This window comes from Narcine bancroftii, chromosome 1, assembly GCF_036971445.1.
Source record: "Narcine bancroftii isolate sNarBan1 chromosome 1, sNarBan1.hap1, whole genome shotgun sequence".
NCBI lineage: Eukaryota > Metazoa > Chordata > Chondrichthyes > Torpediniformes > Narcinidae > Narcine > Narcine bancroftii.
The window spans coordinates 195,989,074-196,015,176 of record NC_091469.1 but is presented as its reverse complement, the minus strand read 5'-3'; the positions used below and the strand labels follow the sequence as shown (position 1 = coordinate 196,015,176).

The following is a 26,103-nucleotide window of genomic DNA, read 5'->3' as shown; positions in this document are numbered from 1 at the left end:
ATCGACACAATGGGTCAATCCCATAGTGATTGTGCCCAAACCAAAGGGTGACATAAGACTATGTGTTGACATGAGAATGACCAATGAAGCTATAATTAGAGAACGACATCCTATACCAACAGTGGAGGAAATACTTCAAGAACTAACTACCAGCAAGGTATTCTCAAAAATTGATCTGAAATGGGGCTATTATCAATTAGAGCTGGATCCAGGTTCCCGAGATGTAACTACATTTGTGACTCACTGTGGATTGTATCGTTACAAGAGACTATCATTTGGAATTAATGCAGCTTCGGAGATCTACCAGTATGAAATCCATCGAGTGATTCAAGGCATTCCTGGAGTTGCCAACATTTCTGACGACATCATAGTCCAACCAACGAAGGAAGAGCATGACAAACGGTTGAGGCGTGTACTATCTAGACTACAGGAGGCAGGCCTTACCATGAATGGAAACAAGTGCCAGTTCGGTGTGTCAGAAATGGACTTCATGGGACATAGACTTACACAGAAAGGACTAAACCCTGCAGAGGCCAAGGTGAAAGCTATTGCAGAGGCACGTGCACCTCAGAACACAACAGAGGTGAGGAGTTTCCTGGGATTGGTTAATTTTTGTGCAAAGTTCATTCCTAATTTCGCTACAGTGGCAGAACCACTAAGGAAACTAACCAGGAAAGGTGTACCATTTCATTTTGGATCTGAGCAGAAGAAAGCGTTCACAGCGCTGAAGCAAAGCCTGGCAGATGCAAAAACTCTTGGATATTACGATCCGGCGGCATCAACCAAAGTCATAGCAGATGCCAGCCCGGTTGGTTTAGGAGCCATGTTGGTCCAGATGCATGATGGAGGACCAAGAATCATTGCCTATGCCAGCAGATCGTTATCAGATGTGGAAAGAAGATACTCTCAGACAGAGAAAGAAGCACTCGGACTTGTATGGGCCTGTGAGAGGTTCCATGCATATTTATACGGCATTGAATTTGAACTCATCACAGATCATAAGCCATTAGAGGTGATCTATGCACCTAGATCCAAACCATGTGCCAGAATAGAGAGATGGGTACTCAGACTACAACCCTACAAATATAAAGTAATCCACATTGCAGGGAAAGCAAACATTGCTGATCCGCTGTCCAGATTGGTGAAGATTGGATGTCCACATTCCAAGTCAGAATTGGGAACAGAAACAGAGAGCTTTGTACGCTTCGTAGCTATTCAGGCGACACCGAAAGCTGTGACTACGAAGGAAGTCGAGAGAGAATCCGAACGTGATCCAGAACTCATGGAAGTAAGAGAATGCATACAGAGTGGACAATGGGACAAGTGTACTCACAAGGCTTACATTCCCATTAGAGACGAACTTTGTTGCATCGGACAGTGTATATTAAGAGGTTGCAGATTGGTGATTCCGCAAAGATTGAGACCGAAGATCGTATCCTTAGCGCATGAAGGACACCTAGGTATTGTTGGTACCAAGCAAAACCTCAGGACCAAGGTATGGTGGCCAAGTTGTGATAAAGACGCAGAGAAATTTGTTAAAACTTGTCACGGATGTCAAATCACAAGTAGGAGTAATCCGCCAGAACCGATCCGGAGTACACAACTTCCGACAGGACCATGGATTGACGTAGCTGTTGATTTTCTTGGACCTTTACCGACGGGTGAATCAATTATGGTAGTGATAGATTACTACAGCAGATACTATGAGTACATGGTGTTGAAGTCCACAACTACTGAAAAAACAATACAAGCGTTAGCAGAGATATTCGCAAGATATGGATTACCTATTACATTATACTCTGACAATGGTCCACAATTCATTTCAGAGACATTTGCGGAATACATGAGGACCACAGGTATCCACCATCATAAAGTAACTCCAAAATGGCCGCAAGCCAATGGAGAAGTAGAGAGACAAAATCAATCCATTGAAAAACGATTAAGAATTGCACACGCAGAAGGACAAAATTGGCGAGAAGCATTGCTATCTTATGTGGCTGTCTATCGAGCAACGACTCATGCAACCACTGGAAAAAGTCCTGCAGAAGCATTTTTTGGGAGAAAAATCCGCACAAAAATGCCAGAAATAAAGGAAATCCGAGACGACCAGGAGATGAGGGACCACGATGCTGAAAAGAAAGGTGCAGCAAAGCTGTACACAGATTCGAAACGTGGAGCCAAGTACTCAGACATCATGCCAGGAGATAATGTTCTAGTGAGGCATGAAACTGGTGGTAAGCTAGACACACCTTATTACCATCAACCCTATACTGTCGTATCCAGAAGTGGCAGTATGGTGACAGTCAAGTCTCCGACTGGAGACCTGTATAAGAGAAATGTATCAAGTGTAAAAAGGTACCAGTCCAGAGATACATCGAGCGAAGAGGTTGAAAGGCCAATACGAGATGCTGAAACTGAGAAACCTGATGATGTTCCAGAGGCAGTTACCAGCACTCCTGATGAAGTGACTAGAGCGCCAGAAACACCCGAAGCCGAGGCGAGCAGTATTTCCGACGCCGAGAGTGAACAACCGAGAAGCGACGACAATATCGCAGGCAGGCCGAAACGAAACCGGAAAGTGCCCAAACGATACGAAGACTTTGTGCCATAGTTTTAATAAGAACTTTGGGACATATTTAATCTTATATCATAAAGTGCATGTATGAGTGCTGTAGGAAGTAAACTTTATGTAGTTGAGTTATAGTATTACCATTAGTTACGATGTTTGTATGTTTCCGAGGGATATTGGTAAGTGAAGGTAAAGTTTATTTCTGATTAAAGGAGGAATGTCATGATAATGAATATGTATGAGATATACCGGAAGTCACGTGGTATGAGAGAGAGAGATAAGAACACAAGCAGGGGAATAAAGGAAACGGGAGAATAAAAAGCCACTGAGAAGTTTACCTGATAAACTTGTGTTTAATGTTTTATTAACTTCACATTTTGGGCCACAAATGTGACAGGTACATCATAAGTTCGTAACAAATTTTTATTCCATCGAAACAAAAATTCATGTGGAGATTTTTCTAAAATAACTGCCAGTTCTATCTTTGCCCAACTGGGCGGATCCTCCATATTCATTAATGCACTAGAAATTTAAATTGAGCTGCCTCATAATAATATTGAAAATTAGGTAATCTCAAACCTCCAAATTGAAAGTCCCACATCAACTTTTTCATTGCTACCCTCGGAAATTTTCCCTTCCATAAAAATTCTCTAACTGCTTTATATAAATCCTTAAAAAAACTTTTTTTAAAAAATAAGGAATTGATTGAAATAAATATTGCATCCGAGGAAAAATATTCATTTTTATAGTATTAATCCTCCCCAATAAACCTAAAGGTAAGTCCTTCCACCTAATCAAATCTAGTTTAATCTTTTTTATTAAAGGAAGGTAATTAATTGAATATAGATCTTGATATTCCGTATTGACATTAATTCCCAAATATTTAATTTGTCTTGTCCACTTGAATTTCATAATATTTTTATAAATCGAATAATCATCTTTACAAATTGACAAAATTTCATTTTGAGCCCAATTTACCTTATAACCAGATAATTGACCATAATTTTCTAAAGATTCTTGAATTGCTGGTAAAGAAATATCAGGGTCTACCAGGTATAATAAAACATCATCTGCAAATAAATTAATCTCTTATTCCTCATTCAAAACTCTCATACCCTTAACATTTTCATTTTGACGTATTAACTGTGCCAAAGGTTCAATAACTAAAGCAAATAAAGCAGGTGACAATGGACATCCTTGTCTAGTAGACCTTGTTAAATCAAAAGATTCTGCAATCTGTCCATTAGTAGCAACTCTAGCCTTCGGACTATTATATAAAGCCTTTATCAATCCAATAAACAAAGAACCAAAACAAAATTTCTCAAGTACTTTAAATAAAAACTTCCATTCCACTCTATCAAAAGCCTTTTCTGCATCTAATGAGACCACTATTGGATAATTCATTTGAGATTTAAATTTATTTATCAAAGTAATTAGTTGCAAAATATTATCAGATGCATATCTGTTTTTTATAAATCCTGTTTGATCTTTATGTATTATTTTAGGTAAATATTGAGCCAATCTATTAGCCATAACTTTAGCTACAATTTTATAATCTACAATTAACAACGATATTGGTCAATAAGAAGAAACCTGTAAAGGATCTTTATCTTTTTTTGGTATAACTGTAATTATTGCATTAGAACAAGATTCAGGTAATTGAAAAGTTTTATAAATTTGCTGTATTACATTATTATAAATAGAAGATATATCAACATAAAAAGTTTTATAAAATTCTATAGAGAACCCATCTTCACCGGGTGCCTTTCTATTTGGCATATCTCTTAGAGCCATTTCAATTTCATTCTCTGTAAAAGATTTATTCAACTCTTGTCTATCTTCTTGATTCAACTGTGGCAAATTAATATTTTTCAAAAAAGAATCTATTGCATCTTCACTTACATCTTTACACTCAGATGTATATAATTTTTTATAAAAATTACAAAATTCCTCATTAATTTCTTTTTGTCTAAAAGTAATACCCGATTTTTTTCTAATTGCTGGTATAATCCTAGATAATTGTTCTTTTTTTAACTGCCATGATAAAACTTTATGAGCTTTCTCACCCCATTCATAAAACTTATGTTTAGTTCGATTCATTAAACATTCAAATCGATATGTTTGTAATTCATTATACTTTAATTTTAAATTAGTTAACTGGTTCTTTTGCATTTCAGTAGCATTTTTTTGAAATTCTTTTTCACTAACAGTTATCTTTTTCTCTAAATCTTCAATCTCTCTAATTCTCTCTTTCTTTACTTTAGATGCATAGCTAATAATTTGACCTCGTAAAAAAGCTTTCATTGCATCCCATAAAACAAAATGACTAGAAACAGAGTTAACATTATTACTAATAAAATCCTCAATTTGTTTTTTAAATTACTAATAAATTCTGGTTTTTGTAATAACATAATGTTAAATCTTCATCTTGGGGTTCTCTGAACATCTTGTGAACTCTGATATTCTAATAATAATAATGAATGATCTGAGACCAACCTTGCCTTATAATCCACAGATATAACCTTATCCTGCAAATGTGATGAAATTAAGAAATAATCAATTCTTGAAAAGGAATTATGACGTGAAGAATAAAAAGAAAAATCTTTCTCTGTAGGATTAAGTCTTCGCCAAATATCAACTAAATTCAAATCTTTCATCATATTAGTCACTTGTACTGCCATCTTAGATTTCTTAATTACTCTTGGATACTTGTCCAATAAAGGCTCCAATACCACATTTAAATCTCCCCCAATCATCACATTGGAATTTGTTTGTCCAAGTAATAAAGACACATCTACAATAAAAGCTGTATCTTCAACATTTGGAGCATAAACATCAAGCAGAGTCTAAGCCTCATTACGAATTGTACAATTCAGTTTTAATAATCTTCCTCCATTTTTCTCTTCATTCTGTAACTGAAATGGTAAATTCTTATGCACCAGAATTGCCACTCCTTTCACCTTTGAATTAAATGAAGAATAGAAAACTTGTCCAACCCATTCACGTTTAAGTTTCAAATGTTCCTTATCTGTTAAATGAGTTTCCTGCAAAAAAGCCACATCAACTTTTAATTTTTTTAAGTAAACAAGTACTTTCTTACGCTTAATAGGATTATTTAAACCCTGAACATTAAGAGAGGCAAACTTAAGTTTAGACATTACTTGCAATAACACAAAGAAAAAGAGAAGGAGAGAAAAAAAGAGAAAAAAAAAGAAAAAAAAAAGAAAAACACCCCCTTCCCTTATCCCCTCCTACAAAAAAGAAAAAAAATTTAAAGATAATAATAAAAAAAAACTTCACTCCTTAATCCAAAAATTGATTAAAAAAAAAGAACAGGTAGGAGGTTGCAGCCACCTCCTCCTGTCTCAACCTCTCAATGTGGTAACTTCCACAAAATATTGGGTGTGAGATAACTCACATGTAGCTGATGACTTCTGGAAAATGATGCCCACCCAGCTCCCTCTCCCAACTCCCGTTTCACATTAAACTATCATCATTATCTAAAATCTTCTCAGAAATTTTTTTTTTTTTTAATCAACTTTGTCACTCCGACCACCATTGCTTCCATTTCTTCTTGGAATTCGGTTCCCATCTTGCATCTCCACTCTCCTTGGAGACCGTGGTGGACTACGTCTTTCCTGAAATTGCGTAATTGGTAATAATTGAGCAAAGTCCATGGCTTCCTTAGGATTATCAAAAAATTTTGGTTGATAGCCATCTTGAAAAATCTTCAATACTGCAGGGTATCTAAATGTTGCTTTATATCCTTTTTTCCACAACACTTCTTTCACAGGATTAAATTCATGTCGTTGAGACATAACTTCTTGACTCAAATCCGGATTTAAAAAAAACACGATTGTTCTGAACCATCAAGGGAGATCTTCTTTGTTGTGCATTTCTTATAGCCACACGCAAAATTGTCTCTCTATCATAATAATTTAAACAACGAACCAAAACAGGTCTTGGATTTTGTCCTGGAAAAGGCTTTCTTCTCAAAGCTCTATGGGCACGTTCCAATATTAAGCCTTCCGGAAACTTATCTTGTCCTAACACTTGTGGAATCCATTCAGTGAAGAATTTTCTTGGATCTGATCCTTCCATATCTTCTGGCAATTTTTATATTATTCCGTCTAGATTGATTCTCCAAATAATCAACCTTTTTCGCCAAATTTTTATTCTGAATTTGTAAAATTTCAATTGTTTTATTTACATCTTGTATTTGGTCTCGTACCTCGACTATGCCTTGATCACAACCATCAAGTCTTTCACTTGTTTCAAGCTTAAAAGCTCCATAATCAACCATCTGTTGAGTATTAATGTCCACCAAAGTATTAAGCTTAGTATTAACTTGAACTAAAGCCTTACCTATTTCTTTTATTGTAGAGGATAACTTAGATTCAAGATTCTTAATAAGCATATCTACTGGAATAGATTCAGGCACAGTAGGATCCTGCTGTTTCTGTATAGCCAAAGGGTCTTCTATTTCCTTTGGTTTAACTGCTTTTCTTATCGTATGACTGCGTGTGGAAACCCTTGCCACAACCTCCTCAGCAGTATCTGGAGGCTGATGGCCAGGGTTATCCTTAACCCATATTATATCAAATGCCTTCATTACATCGATGTCTGTTGAAGTCTTCATTACTGGAGGTGCATTTCGCAGCGTCACCGCTACATCAATCGGTAAGCGTCTTTTCAGAGTCGGGTCTTCAGCTGGCAGCGTCCCAGCTGTTCTAGCTGTCAAAGGTTCACTGACAGCGCTCACAGCAGGCGTTGATTCACGCGCACGCGCCTGGCCAGCCCTTTGTTCCAAGGGCTGCCAGGCGCAATCTTTAAAGAGCCCTGCCGATAAAGAGCGGAGCTCCGTTGCCGAATCTTGTACCTCTCTTCCTGGATCTATTCCACGCTGAGTCCTGGCTTCTTGTAAACAGGTAGGCTCAGATAACCTCGGGAAATGCAGTTTCTTAATGACCTGTTGCAGTTTTTTTTTACTTCTTTTCAGCAGTTGTACCATTCAACACCTCTAACTATTTCTAAACTTTTAAAAAGTTTTAACGGGCACTTATAAACAAAACAATAACAAAGAGTCAGGAGAGGACTGGAAGGCATGTCTGTTCCTTACGCCATCTTGCCACGCCCCCCCCTGAAATATTTCACTTGTCATAATAATATGAGGAAAATGATGTCACATATCCCTTTTGTTTGACATATAAAGCTGAAGTGTAATCTGGCTTTCAAACTATATTAAGCTACACTTGTTGGTCCAGAATATGAATCACAAAACCCTTTTGGTTGTGGGCCATATACAGAAAAATATAAGGAGTCACAGGCCAAACAATATTAAGCCCGGAAGTTTTCATCCAGCTGCAAGAAAATCAGTGTTTTTAGATCAGAAAACCCCTGAGCCATCAAAATTAATTTTCTATCAAAATAACTTTATGACACCACTGTTGACATTACAGTAGTTTATTGATGTACTCTTATATTACAGTTGGCATTTCTTTATCTGCTGCTGTTTAATTTAAATAAATACAATAAAATTCTTTAATACTCTCATTCACAAATCAGTGCAAAATAAAAAGCTGGGTACAAAATAAGGACACGAGAAAAGATCAATGAAGGGACAAGGCAGTCTCCAACATTCCTCTACAACTCTCAGTGAATACAGTTAATGGCTCAAGCGTTCACCTTAATGGTTATGATGCAATCTGTAAATCTGTGGCTAGGCTATTAAAGATATGCTCTTAAAGTTAACAGATTCCTTGCAAATCAAACAAACACACTTTCCCTTGACTTCTCTGAAATAGTATTCATTTTTCCCATCATTTTAGGCACTCCCTTGCTATTTTCCCACCATGTTTAATCAATTGAGGTAAATGTTTTCATTGATGAGTAACATTTCAACGGTCAGTCTAGTAGTTGTTCAAATTGGCAGTGAGATCTAGTGCTAAAACTAAGAAGTGCAAAGAACAAGTGCAATTTATTCTTAGAGAATATGTTCTAATGGGCTCTATTCCATTTTATTTTTAAAATTTACCCTGGGCCTCTTAGAAATGAGCAATGGGCCACAGTTGGCCTGAAGGCTGTAGTTTAGCCACCCCTGGTGTAGAGGTTTAAAATTATCCCAAGAACTAATGTTTACAATCTGTTAATTTAAAATGATCTTGTGTCTGGATGGTACCTGTGAAGTGGCATGCACCTGCAAGTCTTGAGAAGACTAAGGTCAAAGTTCAAAATTCAGGAGCAGATCATCTCGAAGCTTGTTGCTATGGCTTAGAGTGAGTTATGTATGGATTGTGCTCGAATGAATGACCTTGTACAAATTAACTGGATCTCTTCCATCTACAGTCATTCTCGATGCCCCTGATACTGTGCTAATTGAGAGAAATCTAGGGAAAAGGATTGATCCAATCACTAAAGGTAAGGTGTACTTGATTGTTAACTCTTTCATATTGGCACAACTTGTGGTACTCTATGATCAAATTCAATGTTTTTCCCTGTTCTTCCTCTTATCTTCTGTATCTCACTTCAATTTTCTATGCAGAAACATTAATTGTTCTTTTGAGCTGATGGATTATATTTAATAATATGTCCAGAGACATATTTGCAAAAATATTATAAGTAATCTGAACAGTACTTGCATGATATACAAAGAAAAATTATATTGTTAGCCCTAATGTGATGTAAGCATCTTGTTCATTGTGCCCTGGGCAAGATTTGATCTCTAACTCAGAAGTTAGCCATTTGATAAAAGGACTCAATATTTGTCAAAGAGCTTAAAAGTCCATTTGAAATTATTTTAGAAGTAGTCCCTTTTCCTCCAGTTTCTTTTATCCAAAACTGGTATAACCACCAGTTAGTATGTAGCTTTTATTAAACCATGTTTGAAATTCATGGGGATCAAGAATGAATGCTATCTAAAAAACAAAGCTTAGGTTCATAGATTCATGCAGCATGGAACAGACTATCTAGTCCACATTAATCAAGTTAGTCCCATTTGCCTGTATTTGGTCCATGTCCCTCTGGTTCAGTTTTTGATTAGACAAAAATATCATTCTCAAAAGCCCACATCCTTTAGTCCTGTCTAGCAATTGTTCTACAATTGATCTCCAACTGGAGGTCCTTTTCTCTCCAAATGAACCTTTCTATTTGAACTCATCAGTCCAATTTCTGTTCTGTGTAAAATTTTAGTCAAGGTAGTAATTATATATTTACACAAATGCTGGAGAAGCTCAGCAAGTCATACAGCATTCTCTATGTAGCGAAGATAAAGATACATAACCAACATTACGCATTCATCAAGGAATGGTAAATTGTAGGCAGGTGTCTGAATAAAATGGTGGGTCAGGGGTGGAGCATAGGGTTACTGGCAAGAGGTCATAGGTTGATAAGGGTGGGAGGACACAAGAGATTAAAGCTGAGAAGTGATGGGGAGGGGATAGCTTTCTCAATGGAGAGGTAAAGGGGTAGAAAGCTGTAGGAAATGAGAAAGAGGAATGGGGGAGGCAAGGAATTGCCCTAACAGAAATTGGAGAAGTCAATGTTAATGCCATCCAGTTGGAGAAAGTGCCCAGGCAGAATATTAGGTATTGCTCCTTTAATTTTCACTTGACCTTAGTTTGGCAGTGCATGAGACCCATGGACAGACATGTCAGCGCAGGAGTGGGCTGCAGAATTGTAATTGCTGGCAACTGGGAGATCCCAGTTTTTGAATATATGTTTTTGATGATCACTGTGATACTTTTTACATCCATTTCATCTGTGAGTTTAATACAAATGACCACACCATCTTCCCATGGTATTTCTCCTGTATGGTTAAATGACAAAACACAATGTTTTTACAATTATCTCTCTCCTAGCAGAGCTGTAAATTCACTCTGGGAATAATTCAAGTTTTTATTCCTTATCTTCCTAATGCTCCAGTGTAATCCATGTGTTTATTGTTCTTATATTTTATAAATGACCATATTCTTGAAAGTCTCCCACTTTTTGTTATAGATTTGCATTTTTTGTGTGCCACCATTGTAGAGCGTGTCGAAAGAACCAAAGATTTGTTGATCCAAACCAAGGCTTTTATTAACTAAAAGACTGGAGCATATCACAAGTAGGTCGACCAGTCCAGAATGACCTGGTCTGGCTAGGAGCAATCCTTTAAGACCTGCCAGTAGGTATGGCTACACTCTCAGCCAATCAGAGTCATCCTACACTACCATCTGTACATATACACATTGGTGATAGAATCTGTACTATCACAATCATTTCCCCAAATGTTCTTTTTCTTGAGTCTGATGCATGCTTTATATTTTCATCTTTGTTTCTGTACTTTAGAAATATATCATACAATTTTTAACTGGCCAACATCAACCAAGATACAGAATCGGTTGGAGAAACCTATTGGGATAACTGAGGAGGAAACTGTTAAAAGGTTATTGGAATATCGCCGATTCAGTCACGGAGTACTGAATAGCTATATTAAAAAATATCACATCATTAATGCTGATCAGCCCAGTGTTGATGTCTTTTCACAGGGTAAGTAATATTACATCAATTGATGATAGCTGCCATTTTGGAAGTAAGATTATCATGGGTGAATCTGTTAGTAACAGCATGTTTATTTCTGGGAATTGATTTGAAATCTAATCTAATTCATTTAAGTATCAATATGATCTGCTCATCTATGCTGACTTCCATTACCACTGATGATCATAAAAGCATAACAAAATCTTGACTTTGAATAAAGCAGTAAATAAATGATTGTACTGAAATATGTTATGACATTTCAAGAGATGCATGTCTACAAAGATGCATGTCACAAAGTATCAAATTGTGAAATGCTAAATTGGAAATTCCTCGTTCATTAAGGGTTTTTTTTTTAATTACATGACAGAACACCATGAACCACAGGGTGCTCTTCCTTCCAAAGACTGAAGGATATGATGAATTAACAACAGTCTGTAAAACCTTGGCCATTCGGAATATTGCTTTGTATTTTAATTCAGTGGTTTAGTTTCTTTTAAAACTGTACCTTTTATATTAGTTTATATTCTTGTACTCCTTAATTCTTGTGCTTTCCTTTCTTTTGAAAGGGCCAAGTGGATTCCTGTACAAAGTTTATGTTCATATAAGAATATTTTGGTTCTGATGGAACTTTCTGGTTAGAGCTATAGTGCTGTGATGGTGTATGCAATTAATGGCGCAACTCTTAGCTGCATTGATGTGCAGGGTGATCAGGGGATCCAAGTCCATAGTTCCCTGAAAGTGGTCATGCAAATACATAGGATGGTAAAGAAGACGTATAGAATACTTGCCTCTATTAAGAGTAAGGAAGTCCTTTTGCAGCCAAAAAACTTTGGCTAGGTGAGACCTATGAGCAGATCTGGTTGACCTTTTATAGGAAGGTTATGGAGGCTTTGGAAAGGGCACAGAAGAGATTTACTAGGATGTTTCCTGAATCAAAAGCCCTTTTCACACTTGCATCCCATTAAATTGGCCATTCAGAGTCCCGGGATAGGAATGGGGGTTTGGCATTTCACATTTGATCATGCCTAACTGGGACACTGAACACTTCACATTTGCAAGGAGCTAACTCCAGGATTAGAACTGTTCTATCTTCTACTGATGACATCATTGAATAATGGTGGACCTGCCCTAAATCCTGATCAATGTATTATGATCTTGTATTTAAACAAAATGAATCATGCCTAATTATAACATAATTAAGCTTTACGTACAGCACATTAGGAGCCCTTCAACCCCTGATGTTGTTGTGCTGACCTATATAAAACTTTATAAGGGACCATGGGAAAGTGCTAGCAATGCAGACAATTTTTGGACAGGGTGGGAAAGCTTGAAGCACTATTAAGTACAATTTATAAATACCATGGAAAAAGTGATGGTGGATGTGCCCTCCCAGAATTCCATGTGACATCTGCAGCAATGGAGCATTTAGGAAGGAGTTTCTCTGCCCCACGGCATTCTGGGAAGTAAGTATGTAGTGTTAATAAAAGCTCTCACACATGGAGGGAAAACAAATGCTTTTATTAGCTTATAACTATGGATAGGGTCTCACAGTAGTCTTCAGAAGTGTTCTGCGTTTCGGCAGGAAACCGGGGCTATAAATGAGCAGATGGAGCCGGGAGGCAGGGCCAGCCATCAGCACAAGACACTATCAGTGAATCCCAGTTGACTGCATTCATCCCTTCCTGTACAATGTAGGGTCTGTGATTGAAGATAGAGAACATGGGTTCAAAAAAAAATGGTTGAAAAATATACAGTTTTTACAAATTTACAGATTTAAGTGGCCCAGGGGTCTTGAAATCCTGATAGAGTACCTTAGCACCAGGGGACCTTGGACTCCTTGGGTCTCCTTGACCCCTTGTGAGGGAGGAGAAGTGGGCTGGGTCTCTGACCCTGAACCGGATCCCCCGAGGCCCTCCGGTAATTCTGAAAGAGACCCTCCAGAAATGATAGAGATGACCGTTAGCCTCAAATGCCATATATGAACGGTCCTCAGAACAGATTGGCAGCTGGTGATGGGCATTTTTCAGGTCGATGGTCAAATAGACCTGATACAGCACCATATCATTCATGATGTCTGAAGTTTGAAGGAGGGGGTATGCGTCCAGGAGTGTGTACTGATTAATAGTTTTGTTATAGTCGATTACTAGCCTGGACTTGTTTTCCCCTTTTACCACTACCTCTTACACTCTCCACAAGCTGGTGCTAGGTTCAATGATACCTTCATCGAGCAGATGTTGAGTCTCAGACTTTATAAAATCTGCTGTACTGTACCTCCTGCTCTTGGTAACAATGGGTTTGTAGTGCAAGGCCAGATTCGGGAAGAGAGGTGGAGGGTCGATATTCAGTGGGGAGAGGCTGCATGTGGGTTCTGATTTTAAAGGCCCTCCATTTCCAACCGTTACAGGGGGAGAGGACCAGAATACTCGAAAGTCATGCTTTTAAGGTAACACAGGAAGTCCAGATCCAACAACACCAGAGCACACAATTCATCAAGTATATACAAGCAGAATTTACAGAATTCTCCCCCTTCAAATGACAGATGTACTATACAATGTTGCTGAACATGCATAGAATGTAAACGAGTCTCAAGAAAGATGCGGTAATTTGAAGGATATATCTTTAGGTAGTATATTTGCACAATCCATGAGTCTATGAAGCTTTCAGTAGAGCCCATGTCGATTAGGCATTTAGTGGAATGTCTGTTTACCTTTGCAGTCACTATGGAGTTGCTGAGCTGGTGAGGTCTGTCCTTATCTAGGACCATTGAGGTTAGGTCCCCGGAGACTCCATGCTCCTCACTCAAGTGACTCCCACTGTTCTGGGTTTCCCTGTGAGGGTAAGATGGCATCGACCTTGTGGCCCAGCAAGATGGCCACCCTCCTTCCTCCTCTGACGATGTTGGCGCCGAGTTTGAATTTGGGTCATGGCAAGATGGCCGCCATGCCTTTTGGCATTGTTTCCTCACTGCCACCCTCCGTCGACATGGAGCTCAGTAAGTGGGTTTGGGTGAATTTGGGGCATACACCTTGAGGCTGGAATCGGATCTGGAAGTGGTGCAGGCTGTGGACTTCCCCAGGCTTCCTCTCACACATCAAACCCTCGCTCAGTGCCCTTTCTTGCCACAGCTGGAACACGCTGAGTTTTTTGCTGGGCAATGAGATTGGAAATGCTGGCTCTTGCCGCAGAAAAGGCACTCCCTAACTCAGGAAGCAGTAGCCGTTAGGGCAGGGGTAGCAGGAGTTGCTGGTCTTTGGAAGGGGTCTCCTGGGTGAGTGAGTTCGCTGGCTTCGAGATGGTCATTCTCAAGCTTGGCCTGTTCCAGCGATTTGGCCAGTTCGACGAGGCTAGCCAGGACCTTCTTTCCCGACTCAAGCAGACACTGCCTCATGTACATCGAGTGGACCTCCGCGACTAGAATGTCCTGGATCTGTTTTTCCTCACGAACACAGCCCATTGCTGTTTCATACCTGCACTTCTTGGAAAGCGTCCACAGATCCAGCAGGTAGTCATTGATGGTCTCTCCTGGCTGCTGGTGACGTAGAGCGAGTCGGTGCCTCTTTAGGATCTCGTTTTGCAACTTCAGGTACCTAGCCTTCAATGCCTCAATGGCAGTGTCATATGTAGAGCAGTCCCTGATGCATACCCTTTTGTTCCTATCCTCAAAACGTGCAGATCTCCTGAGTTCATCAGTGTGAAAGGTGTCTCTGGTCGCGTTCAGGTAGGCCTGGAAGCAGTCTAGCCAGTATGTAAACTCTTCAGCCATGTTGGGGGTCAGAGGGTCTATCAGTAGCATACCTGGCTGGATTAGCACTTCCATCATTAGGGAATAAGCTAATAAAATTGTAGCATTAATAAAAGCCCCCACGACTAGAGGGAGAACAAATGCTTTTATTTATAACTATGGGTAGGGTATCACAGTAGTCTTCAGAAGGGTCCTGGGTTTAGGCAGGAAACAGGATTATCAGTGAGCAGATGGGGCAGAACCAGGAGGTGGGGCCAGCCATTAGCACAACATATTACCAATGAATCCCAGTTCACTGCAGTCTGCCTTTGGTTTTTCCCCATGGTCTTTATAAATTGTGCATTATAGTGCTACCAATTTTTCCATGCTGTTTAAAAATTGTCCACTATTGCTATTTATTCTCTCTCTCTCTCTCTCTCTCTCCCTCCCACCCTTCCTGCTGTGAATTTCCCACAGCAAAATTTATACCTTTGTAGCGGCAGCTACACTGCTCCTGCAATGACACACACAACCAGATGGATTGAGCTCAGTGAACAGACTAGTTTGTTGCAGGCTGCTGGGCTACACTTATACTCTCGGCCTGGACCTGGCTGAGAACAGCACTGGAGGACGCTGACGTCACCTGGGTGTCACGTGATCCCCCAGCGCGGGTTTCTGAGCCCCGAGCTGGAAGGAAGGGAAACCCCCCGATGGCGCCATTTTGGCCAGCTGCCCTGCCACATGGCTTACGAGTGGGGCCAGTTCACCTGCCTTGTGGTGAGCCACCACACAGCACCCCCTCCCCCCCCCCCCCCCCAGAACCAGCGCCAAAGTCCTTTTTTGCTGAGTGGCCTTGCTTCTTGGGCTGGGCAATGACCATGGGATTGGTGAGATCGAGGTGCGCTGGCTTCTACCAGTCCATAGTAAACAGCTCCCGCCTGCCGCCCATGTCCAGCATGAACGTTGAGCCGGAACACTGTACAACCCTGTATGGCCCCTCGTATAGTCGCTGCAGAGGTGCCGCTGTTGGGCCCCGCTGAACGAAAACGTACTCTGCAGAAAGCATTTCCCCGGGAACGTGAGATGGGCGGGTGCCATGCCTGGGTGGCAGTGGGGGTTCAAATGAGTCCAAGTGTGCCCTGAAGTGAGAAAGTAGTTTGTGTGGTGACTGCTGGGGATTGTGAGGTGCGTTGACAAATTCACCAGGTAGTGCCAGTGGTGCACCATAGACCAACTCAGCTGATGACGCCTGCAGATCTTCATTGGGAGTGGAGCGGATGCCCAGGAGCACCCAAGGCAGTTCGTCTGTCCAGTCGAATCCGGTGAGGCGGGCCATGAGTGCCGACTTAAGGTGGCGGTGCAGACGTTCGACCAGTCCATTGGTCTGCAGGTGGTAGGCTGTGGTGTGGTGTAGCTGATCCCCAACCTGTTCACAGATGTGAACTGGGCGCCCTGATCGCTGGTGAGGTGAACCAGGATGCCAAACTGGGCGGCCCAACCACGCAACAGTGCTTGGGAGCAGGAGTCGGTGGATGCATCTGGCATCGGAATCGCCTTGGGCCAGTGAGTGGTGTGGTGCACCACCATAAACAGGTAATGGTTGCCCGGGAAATGGGTAAGGGCCCGACGATGTCCACGTGAATGTGGCTGAACCGTTCCCGGACATGCTTGAACTCCTGAACAGGCGCCGTGGTGTGCCTGTGCACCTTGGACGTCTGGCAATGGGTGCATGTTCTGGCCTAGCCCACGATCTGCTTCCTTAACTCATGCCATATGAACCATTCTGTCACCATCCGGACCATGGACCTGATGGATGGATGTGAAAGGTCGAGGTTGTGATGGAAGACCTGCCTGCGCCACTGCTGGGAACCACCGGCTGCGGGGTGTCCAAGGAGATATCGCACAGGATGGTGCATTTGCCACTCGGAGTTGGGAGGTCTTGGAACCACAGGCCGGTGATGGCGGTCTTGAAGGCCCTTGTCTCCTCATCAGCTTCCTGGTCCCGGGCTAGCTGGTCAAAGTCGAAGCTGGGTGTCAGCGCGCAGATGGCTGGTCGCGAGAGTGGATCGACAACCACATTATCCTTCCCCACCTTGTGGCGAATGTCGGTGGTAAACTCAGACATGAAGGAGATGTGACGCTGCTGGCGGGCTGACCAAGGATCCTTTGCCATCGCAAGCACCTGGGTGAGAGGTTTGTGGTCTGTGAAAATGATAAAAGTCCTCCCCTCCAAAAAATAGCGGAAATGCCGCACTGCCAGGTACATGCCCAGTAACTCGCGGTCAAAGGCACTATACTTGCATTCTGGTGGGCGAAACAGGCAGCTGAAGAATGCCAGCGGCTTCCAATGTTCATTCATCTGCTGCTCCAGGATGGCAACAACGGCTGTGGCAGAGGCATCGACAGAGAGTGCCATATGCAGGTCGGTGTGCGGGTGGGTGAGCATGGCAGCCTTCGTCAGGGTGTCCTTGGTGGCCTCGAATGCGGTGCAGGCTTCTGGGTTCCAAGCGAACGTCTTGTGCTTGGCTGCGATGAGGGCAAACAGCAGCTGCATGATGCGCGCAGCTCCCGGGATGAAGCAGTTGTAAAAATTGACCATACCCGCGAACTCCTGCAGTCCCTTGAGGCTGACCGGGTGGGAACTCCCTGATAGTGGCGACCTTCACAGCAGCTGAGATGGTATGGGCCAGGAACTGCATGGACTCTTTCCTGAACTGGCACTTGGCCTGATTGATGGTAAGGCCGAAGTCGGCCAGCCGGGAGAAAAGGGCACGTAGGTGGGCCTTGTGTTGCGCCCGGTCCTTGCTGGCGACGAGGATGTCATCCAAATAAATAAAGACGAAATCCAAGTCCCTGCCCACAGAGTCCATGAGGTGCTGGAAAGTCTGAGCAGCGTTCTTGAGCCCGAACGGCATGCGCAGGAATTCAAACAAGCCAAAGGGGGTGATGATGGCCGTCTTGGGTATGTTCTCAGGGTGCACAGGATCTGGTGATATCCACACACCAGGTCAACCTTGGAGAAGACCCTCGTGCCATGCAGGTTGGCCTTAAAGTCCTGGATGTGAGGGATGGGGTAATGGTCAGGAACAGTTGCCTCATTGAGCCGTCGATAGTCTCCGCAGGGTCACCAGCCGCTGAAGGCTTTCGGGACCAGGTGGAGCGGTGAGGCCCATAGGCTGTTGGACCGCGGAATGATCCCCAGCTCCAACAGATGCGAAAACTCCTCCTTCGCAACCTGGAGCTTGTCAGGCGGGAGCTGGCTTGCCTTTTCGTGAACCAGCGGGCCCTGGGTGGAGATGTGGTGGAACACCTCGTGGCGCGGCAAGGCAGCAGAGAACTGTGGCTTGAGGAGTGTCGGGAACTCGTCCAGGATCTGCTGGAACTCGTCTCTGGACGTGCTGATCATGGCCATCTGCAGTTGCTCCAAGCGGGACGCGTCGAGGCAAACGGCCTGGAAGGTACGGGCGTCCACCAGGCACCTACCTTGAATGTTCACCAGAAGTCCATGTGCGAGGAGGAAGTCTGCACCCAGGATGGCAGTCAGGAGGGACGAAATGGTGAACCTCACGCAAAATTTTGTTGGCTGATCTGGAAGTGGACTGTCTTGTCTCCATACATCCGGATTGCCGTTGCGTTGGCCGCATGGAGGAAAGGTCCACGAGGTTGGTTCCTGGATTCGATGGCCGTGGCCGAGATGATGCTGATCTGGGCACCAGTGTCAACGAGGAACCGCCAGCCGCTGACTGAGTCCCGCAGGTAGAGAAGGCTGTGTCCTTGGCCAGCTGGCGCAGCCTTTAACAGCGGCCAGCCTGGTCGTTTACCTGGAACGAGCAGGACTGACGACACTTCCGAGCCTTGGCTCCCCAGTGCTGGTGGTAGAAGCAGAAGCCTGAAGCGGATGCTGTGGCCTTGTTTATGCTCTAGGGGGCCCCTACAGGGGCCAGGTGCTCTACTGCAGCACTAGGTGTGGGCTTGACGTGGTAGTGCCCATGCCTCGTGACCTGCACATGAGCATCTCGTCCATCAGTTCCATCAGGGACCTGTCCCCCAGGGCATCGAGGGGCAGCATCCGAGCGGCACGCTGGTGTCTGGATAGTCCGAGGGACCCGGTAAGCACTCGCTTGATTGTCTCGTACTTGTCCTCGGTGGATAGGTGCTGAACAAGGTGCAGCACACGTCTGGTGGTGGCCTGGTCCAGGGCAGCGACCACATGGTAGAATTTGGTCGTGTCGGACGAAATCTGGCAGTGGTGAAACTGGCCATCTGCGTGGGTGAACCAGGTCTCCAGCTCCTGAACCCAGAATTCAGGAAGTTTTACGGCTATAGCGCTGATCCCAGGCTCACTCATGATGGGTTCAAAGATGTTTGAACCAGTCGAGGTCACCAATTATAGCGGCGGCTACACTGCTCCTGCAATAACACACACAACTAGATGGGTTGAGCTCAGTGAGCAGACTAGTTTATTGCAGGCTGCTGGGGTGCACTTATACTCCCAGCCCGGACCTGGCTGAAAACTGCGCTGGAGGGGACTGACATCACCTGGGTGTCACATGGTCCCCCAGCATGAGTTTCTGAGCCCCGTGCTGGAAGGAAGGGAAACCCTCGATGGCGCCATTTTGGCCGGCTGCTCCGCCGTGTGGCTTACAAGCGGGGCCAGTTTGCCTGCCTTGTGGTGAGCCGCCACATCTTCATTTTAATCTTTTCTTCCTTCACATTCCTGCACATGCAAAAACTTGGGTCATTTCAATCCCACAATTTCAATCCACAAGTTCTATTTAAAACTTGCCTGATTGCAATGCCGGTGTCTACAGATGCCGGGATTTGTACTAGGGATCGAGGCTGTTAATCCTCAGCGTGAGATGACATCATCTGACATTGACGTTGAGCTGATTTTTCTTTCACACTGGACACTTTAAAGTCTGATTGGCGGTTAATTCCTGTGATCACTTGCAACTGTGAAAGTGGCTAAAGAATATGAGCTGTAAGTATAGATTGGACAAACTTGTTCTTTGGAGCGTAGAAGGCTAAGGGAAGATTTGATAAGATCTGATAAGAAGTTTATAAAATGATGCGTGGCATAGATAGGGCAGACAGTCAGAAGATATGTGTTTAAGGTGAGAGGGGAAATGTTTACAGGTGATGTGCAGAGGGCAACATTTTTACTTAGATTGGTATGTGCCTGCAACAGGTAATGAGGGTTAATGGCAGAAACAGATACAAAATAGCATTTAAGTGGTTTTTTAGGTGTGATAGTACAGATTCTATCACCAATGTGTATATGTACAGATGGTAGTGTAGGATGACTGTGATTGGCTGAGAGTGTAGCCACACCTACTGGCAGGTCTTAAAGGATTGCTCTTAGCCAGACCAGGTCATTCTGGACTGGTTGACCTACTTGTGATATGCTCCAGTCTTTTAGTTAATAAAAGCCTTGGTTTGGATCAACAAATCTTTGGTTCTTTCGACACACACTACATTAGGTACTCAGGAAATGAAGGGATATGGATCGTGTACAGGCAGAAGAGTAGTGTAATTGTGTTTGGAGCAGAAAGGCTGCACTGTTCTATGTTCAATGTTATGCACAGATGAATGTGCTAAGGACATAATAACAAGATGAATGATATTGTCTGATTAATACCAGTGGGCATGCTATAAAATTATATATTTAAAATAACTATCATTAAAAAAATCACATTTTCTTTATATAGATATAACTAAGAGACAGTTCTTGAGCAAGCTGAATATATTTCTTATTAAATTGAGATCATTAAATTCAGGATCGAAATTTATTCCTGTGTGGTGCTTATGCAATGTATCATAGGACAGAATTGCATGCACAAGTATGGATTGGATCCAAACCTTGCCAGACCTTAGTTTTTGATGCCAAAAATTGCTTTAAAATTATTTTATTTCAGTTTTTACACAGTATATTGTGATGCAATGGGTTAATTAAATATATGCTTATGAAAGGAATTAGAATTGGGTTAGGTGTTAGGTTGCATGCATTTTTACAGACAGAACAATGCCTTGCAAAGTTCTGAGGGCAGGTACCAACAGAAGGTTCTGGGCTTTCGCAACATTTGCATACACACCCCAGAAACTGAAATATTTGCAGAGAGTTGGGGCCATGTGTTTTTTGTAAAGCCTGGAAATTGCAACATTTGCAAACTTAAAAATAAAAAAAAACAACAGTGCTTGGAACATCAGGAAGGGAGGGTCAGAGAATGAGAGAGAACGCAATTAGCAGGAGGCAGTCTGATAAAAGGCTGGGAAGAAGAGGAGCCTGCTGAAAAGGCTCCTTTTTCAAGACCGGGCAGAGTGTACTCTCTGGAAATCAGGAGTGGAGGCTAGTCTTCTTGATGTGGCGAAGAGAAGAATAACTCTGTGAGAAGAATCTGGAAAGAAGACAAGTTTCTTCTGGAAGACAAGCAACAACCTTCTCTCTATAACCCTCCACAACTTTCCTGCCTGATAATACTAAGTAAAGCTCTGAAGTTTGCTTGAACATAATGACTGTTTGACAGGATTGAAGATTTGGAAACATGGACAGTAGAAGATTGGCCAGTAAAAAGGACTTTCTTGAAAACACATTGCACACACTTGTGCTTAGATTAGGGGGGGGTGGGTGGGGGGGAGGAGAGAGATTGTGTAAATAACTTAGTGTTGATAAGTTGTGCTGATCTTGTTCTATACTCGGAGAATTAAACTAATTTGGTTTAAGGAACCATTGGTTTGGTGTATTTCTATTGGTGGTGGTATATGGGGTTCACTGAACTCGTAACAATATCAAATCAGGTAATGTTATATTTGTTTACTATTAAACAAGAAATTATAATATATTTAAGGAATGAATACAATTATCAAAGGTTTCATTCTATTTTAAGAGAACTTTGAATATTGTGGATTCTACCATATTGTCAGAGTACCTTAACTGATACAAGCTGGCTTTTGTTTTGCAAGGATGTAAGATTTTGTGTTTAATAACTCCACATCTCACAAACAATGCAACTTGATAAGCATGCTCATAGATGAGTTATTTTTCGTCATGCACTGAGCAATACATTAGTGTACTAGATCCACCAAGGTTGGCCATATGTTCCAAAAAAGAAATAAATAGAAAAAATGTACAGAAAAATTGGGACATTTTGTCTGTCCTCCTGCCCGCTTATCCTTAATATGTAAGCATTGGAGATATTTAAATAAATACAGAATGAGGTCTGAAAATACAATTCAGAAAGCAGCAGAAAGTTAGCAGTACCCCATAAAGTCTATTGATTATGGCTTGTACTTTTGAAATGGGTATCCATGACCCATCCTAATATTTGCAAACATGGTATATTACTGAAATTTATTCTTCATTCACAAATGAAAAATTCCTAATGAAAACTTAATGTTGGATTTAATAGATTTTAGTTCTGCAATATTAAAGCAATCAAAATATACATGAATTTTCCCTTCTGTTGTAATTATGGTAGTTATAATGTACTGCCACATTGAAAACATTGTGCTTCTGATAGTCAGACCAGAATAAACAACTAACAAACAATAGGACTGTTCAATTTTTAATAATATTCTGTGGCGATTGCAGGAGCTGAAGGAAATCACTGCTACCACACCGATGGTCGTTAACGATTTTTTATTCAAATTCAGCGCGCCCCTTTAAGGGCAGCATGAGCTCAGTCACCTGGTGCATTGTGACATCATAATCGCTGCCCAGGGTGCGCGCTGGAAGGGATACTCGAGTCAGAAAGGAACCTCTGATGATACCATTTCCCCATGGCTGCCCCGCCACGTGGCGATACAAGCGGGGCTGGTTCGCCATGAGGATGTGCGCCGCCACACAACCCCCCACAGGACCAGCTACGTGTCCTGTCACTTTGGTGGCCAGCCCCAGCGCTTGGGCGCAGCCGTCTTCACTGGCTGTGATAATTCTAAATAAGCAGCTTTTAAGCGGTCCATAGTAAACAGTTCTTCCCTGCCCCCCACATCTAAAGTAAAATTGCAACCTGACCGCCGGAGAACCTTGTACAGCCCTTCATATGGGCACTGCAGCGGGGGCCTCTGTGGTCCTCTCTGGATGAACACAAATTGCGCCACATCCAGATCTTTTGGTCAATGGGATGGTCGGGTGCCGTGGTGCGATGGGGGTGGCGGGGTTAGGTTGCTCAGTCATTTATGGAGGTCCACGAGCCGCTCACCTTCATTGTGCATCGTCTCGGCCTCCGTGCCGAAGAATTCGCCTGGCAGGGAGACTGGCATGCTGTAAACCATTTCTGCTGGTGAGGCTTGCAGGTCTTTCTTGGGCACCATCCTAATCCCAAGGAGAACCCAGGGGGCAATTCGTCCACCCAGTCAGGGCCGGAAAGTCTTGCCATCAGAGCAGACTTTAGATGTCGGTGGAACCTACCAATCCGTTAGACTGTGGGTGGTAGGCCGTGGTGTAGTGCAGTGTTACCCCTAAAAGCCTTGCCAGCTGCGACCATAGTGCAATGTAAATTGGGCGCCTTTGTCGCTCGTGATGTGCGCCGGCAGGCCGAAATGAGCAATCCACTGGCTGACCAGGGCTTTAGCACAGGTCTCCGCTGATGCCTCACGGACCAGGATGGCTTCTGGCCACCTGGTTGCACTGTCCATTATGGTAAACAGGTACCGCAACTCCCTTGTCACCGGCAATAGGCCCATGACATCCACATGGATATGCTAGAACCTCTGCGTTGCCAAGTCAAAATGTTGAACAGGGGCCTGCGTGTGCCTGTGGACTTTAGACGTCTGGCACCTAATGCAGTTGAGGGTTAGCACTGCCACCTCCTTCTTGTGGCCATGCCAGACAAATCGCTGCACCACCATACACACGGTAGTCTTTACAGAGGGGTGGGCGAGGTCGCGGATAGAACAGACGACCCTAGCCTTCCACTCCTGTGGGACTATCAGGCGCAGTGAGCCAGTGGAGGTGTCGCAGAGCAGCGGCTGGGCGGAGTCAGATAGCTGGATATCTTTGAGCTGAAGACCTGAGATGGCGGTCCAGAGAGCTTGAGTTTTGGCATTGTGCTGCGCTAGTTCTGGATAGTCGAGGCCGGGTGCTTGCGTGCTGATGGCCAGGCGGGAGAGATCATCCGCGACTACATTGTCCTTGCCCGCCAAGTGCCGGATGTCTGTAGTGAATTCAGACACATAAGACAGGTGGCGCTGTTGCCTGGCCGACCATGGGTCCTTGGCCATAGCCAGTGCTTGGGTGAGGGGCTTGTGATCAGTAAAAATGGTGAAAGTTCTGCCCTTCAAGAAGTATAGGAAGTGGCAGATGGCCAAGTACAGCGACAGGAGCTCCCGGTCGAACGAGGTGTATTTAAGCTCCTGCGGCTGCAACTGCTTACTGAAAAAGGCCAGCGGGCGCCACTGCCTGTCAAGGCACTGTTCCAGTACTCCCCCGACCGCCATAGCAGAAGCGTCAACCGAGAGCGCCATGTGTGCTTGCGGGTGCACCAACAAAGTTGCCTCTGTGAGGGCCTGTTTGTTGCAGTGAAGGCCTCCTCCGACCAGGCCAGGGTCTTCTCTTTCATCGCAATCAGCGAGAAAAGAGGGCACATGATGTAGGCGGCGTTGGGGATGAATCTATGGTAAAAATTTACCATTCCCACAAATTCCTGCAGGCCCTTGAGGGAGGAGGGTTTGGGAAAAAGCTGGAGGGCTGCCACTTTCTCCAGTGCCGGAGCTGCCCCAGATGCTGAGATGGTGTACCCCAGGAACTGCAATGTCTGTTTCCCATACTGGCATTTGGCCTTGTTGACTGTGAGGCCGAATTCTGCCAGCTGGGCGAACATGATACAGAGATGGGCCTTGTGTTCTTCGCGGCTGCAGCAGGCTACCAGGATGTCATTTAGGTAGATAAAGACAAAGTCCAAATCCCTACCCACTGCATCCATGAGGCGCTGGAACGTCTGGGCCATGTTTTTCAACCTGAACGGCATCCGAAGGAATTCGAACAAACCGAAAGGGGTGATTATGTCTTTCCAATGTCATCAGGGTGGACTGGGATCTGATGATATCTATGCACCAGATTGACTTTTGAAAAGAACCGTGTGCTGTGGAGGTTGACCGTGAAGTCCTGGATATGGGGGAACAGGTACCTGTCTGGAATTGTGGCATCATTTAGCCGTCTGTAGTGTCCGCAGGGCCTCCAACCCCTGATGACTTTAGGACCATTTGCAGTGGTGCCGCCCAAGCGCTGTCTGACCGCTGAATGATGCCCAACTCCTGGAGCCTGGAGAATTCCTCCTTTGCCTGTTTTAGCTTCTCCGGTGGCACCCGTCTACCTCTGGCATGCAGCGGAGGGCCTTTTGTGGAGATGTGATGGAAAACTCCATGGCGGGAGGAGGCGATGTCGAAGCATGGCTCCAGGATGGTAAGGAACTCACTGAAGATCTTGGCAAACTTGTCTTTGGCGATGGCTACCATGGCAATTTTGGGTCTGTCGTCGTCCACCATGCCCAAGCGCACAGAGCAAAAGGAGTGGGCGTTGAGCAGCCTCCTGCCCCTCACGTCCACCAGCAGACCATGAGCCGATAGGAAGTTAGCCCCTATCAGTGCAGTGCCCATCGAGGCCAGGACGAACCTCCAAGTTAACTTTTCATCCCTGATCTGTATCTGTGCCCTACAGGTGCCATAGGTCTTGATTGTGGAACCATTGGCAGCTCACAGGGTTGGACCAGGGTTCCGGGTTCGAGTTCCCAGTGCCATAGGGGGGAGGGCGCTCAGCTTGGCCCCTGTGTCCACCAGGAACCAACGGCCCGATGACTTGTCAGTGATGTAAAGGAGGCTGTTAAAGTGGCCAACCGTGGCAGCCATTACTGGCGGTTGGCCTGGTCATTCCCTTCGAAGTCGCAGGGGCACGGCACTTGTGGGCTTTCACTCCCCAGCGCTGGTGATAAAAGCACCATTTTGACTGGGTTTCCTCCGGTTTGTGCTTGGGGGTATCCTGCGGACAGCGGGGCCCCGGCTTGGAGACTTGGCTGAGGTCTGCCCCGTTATCCTGTTTTGTGCGCCAGAAGACATCTGCCCGGGCTGTGGCCTTGTGGGGGTTGGAAAAGTCCTCTTCAGACAGATGGAGCCAGCTATCTTTTGGCATCTGTTCAAGGAATATCTGGCGGAAGAGGAAACACTGTTCATGATCTTCTGCCAGGGCCAGCATTTCGTCCATGAGGGCTGAGGGGCTGCGATTTCCCCCAACCCATCCAGGTGTAAGAGCCTGGAAGCACATTGCTGGGGAGTGAGGCCAAACCCCCAGGAGTTTATTTTTGAG

General features: G+C 43.9%; 1 protein-coding gene across 3 annotated transcripts in view; it reads left to right on the top strand.

Annotated features, from left to right (window-relative positions):
- ak8 (adenylate kinase 8) overlaps positions 1–26,103 on the top strand; it is a 210,669-nt gene that overhangs the window by 84,888 nt on the left and 99,678 nt on the right. For all 3 annotated transcript variants that reach the window (XM_069887225.1, XM_069887219.1, XM_069887209.1), the window contains exons 7-8: positions 8,915–8,986; positions 10,895–11,095. In XM_069887225.1, the coding sequence (XP_069743326.1) occupies positions 8,915–8,986; positions 10,895–11,095 (273 nt within the window). The remainder of the gene's footprint in view (positions 1–8,914; positions 8,987–10,894; positions 11,096–26,103) is intronic.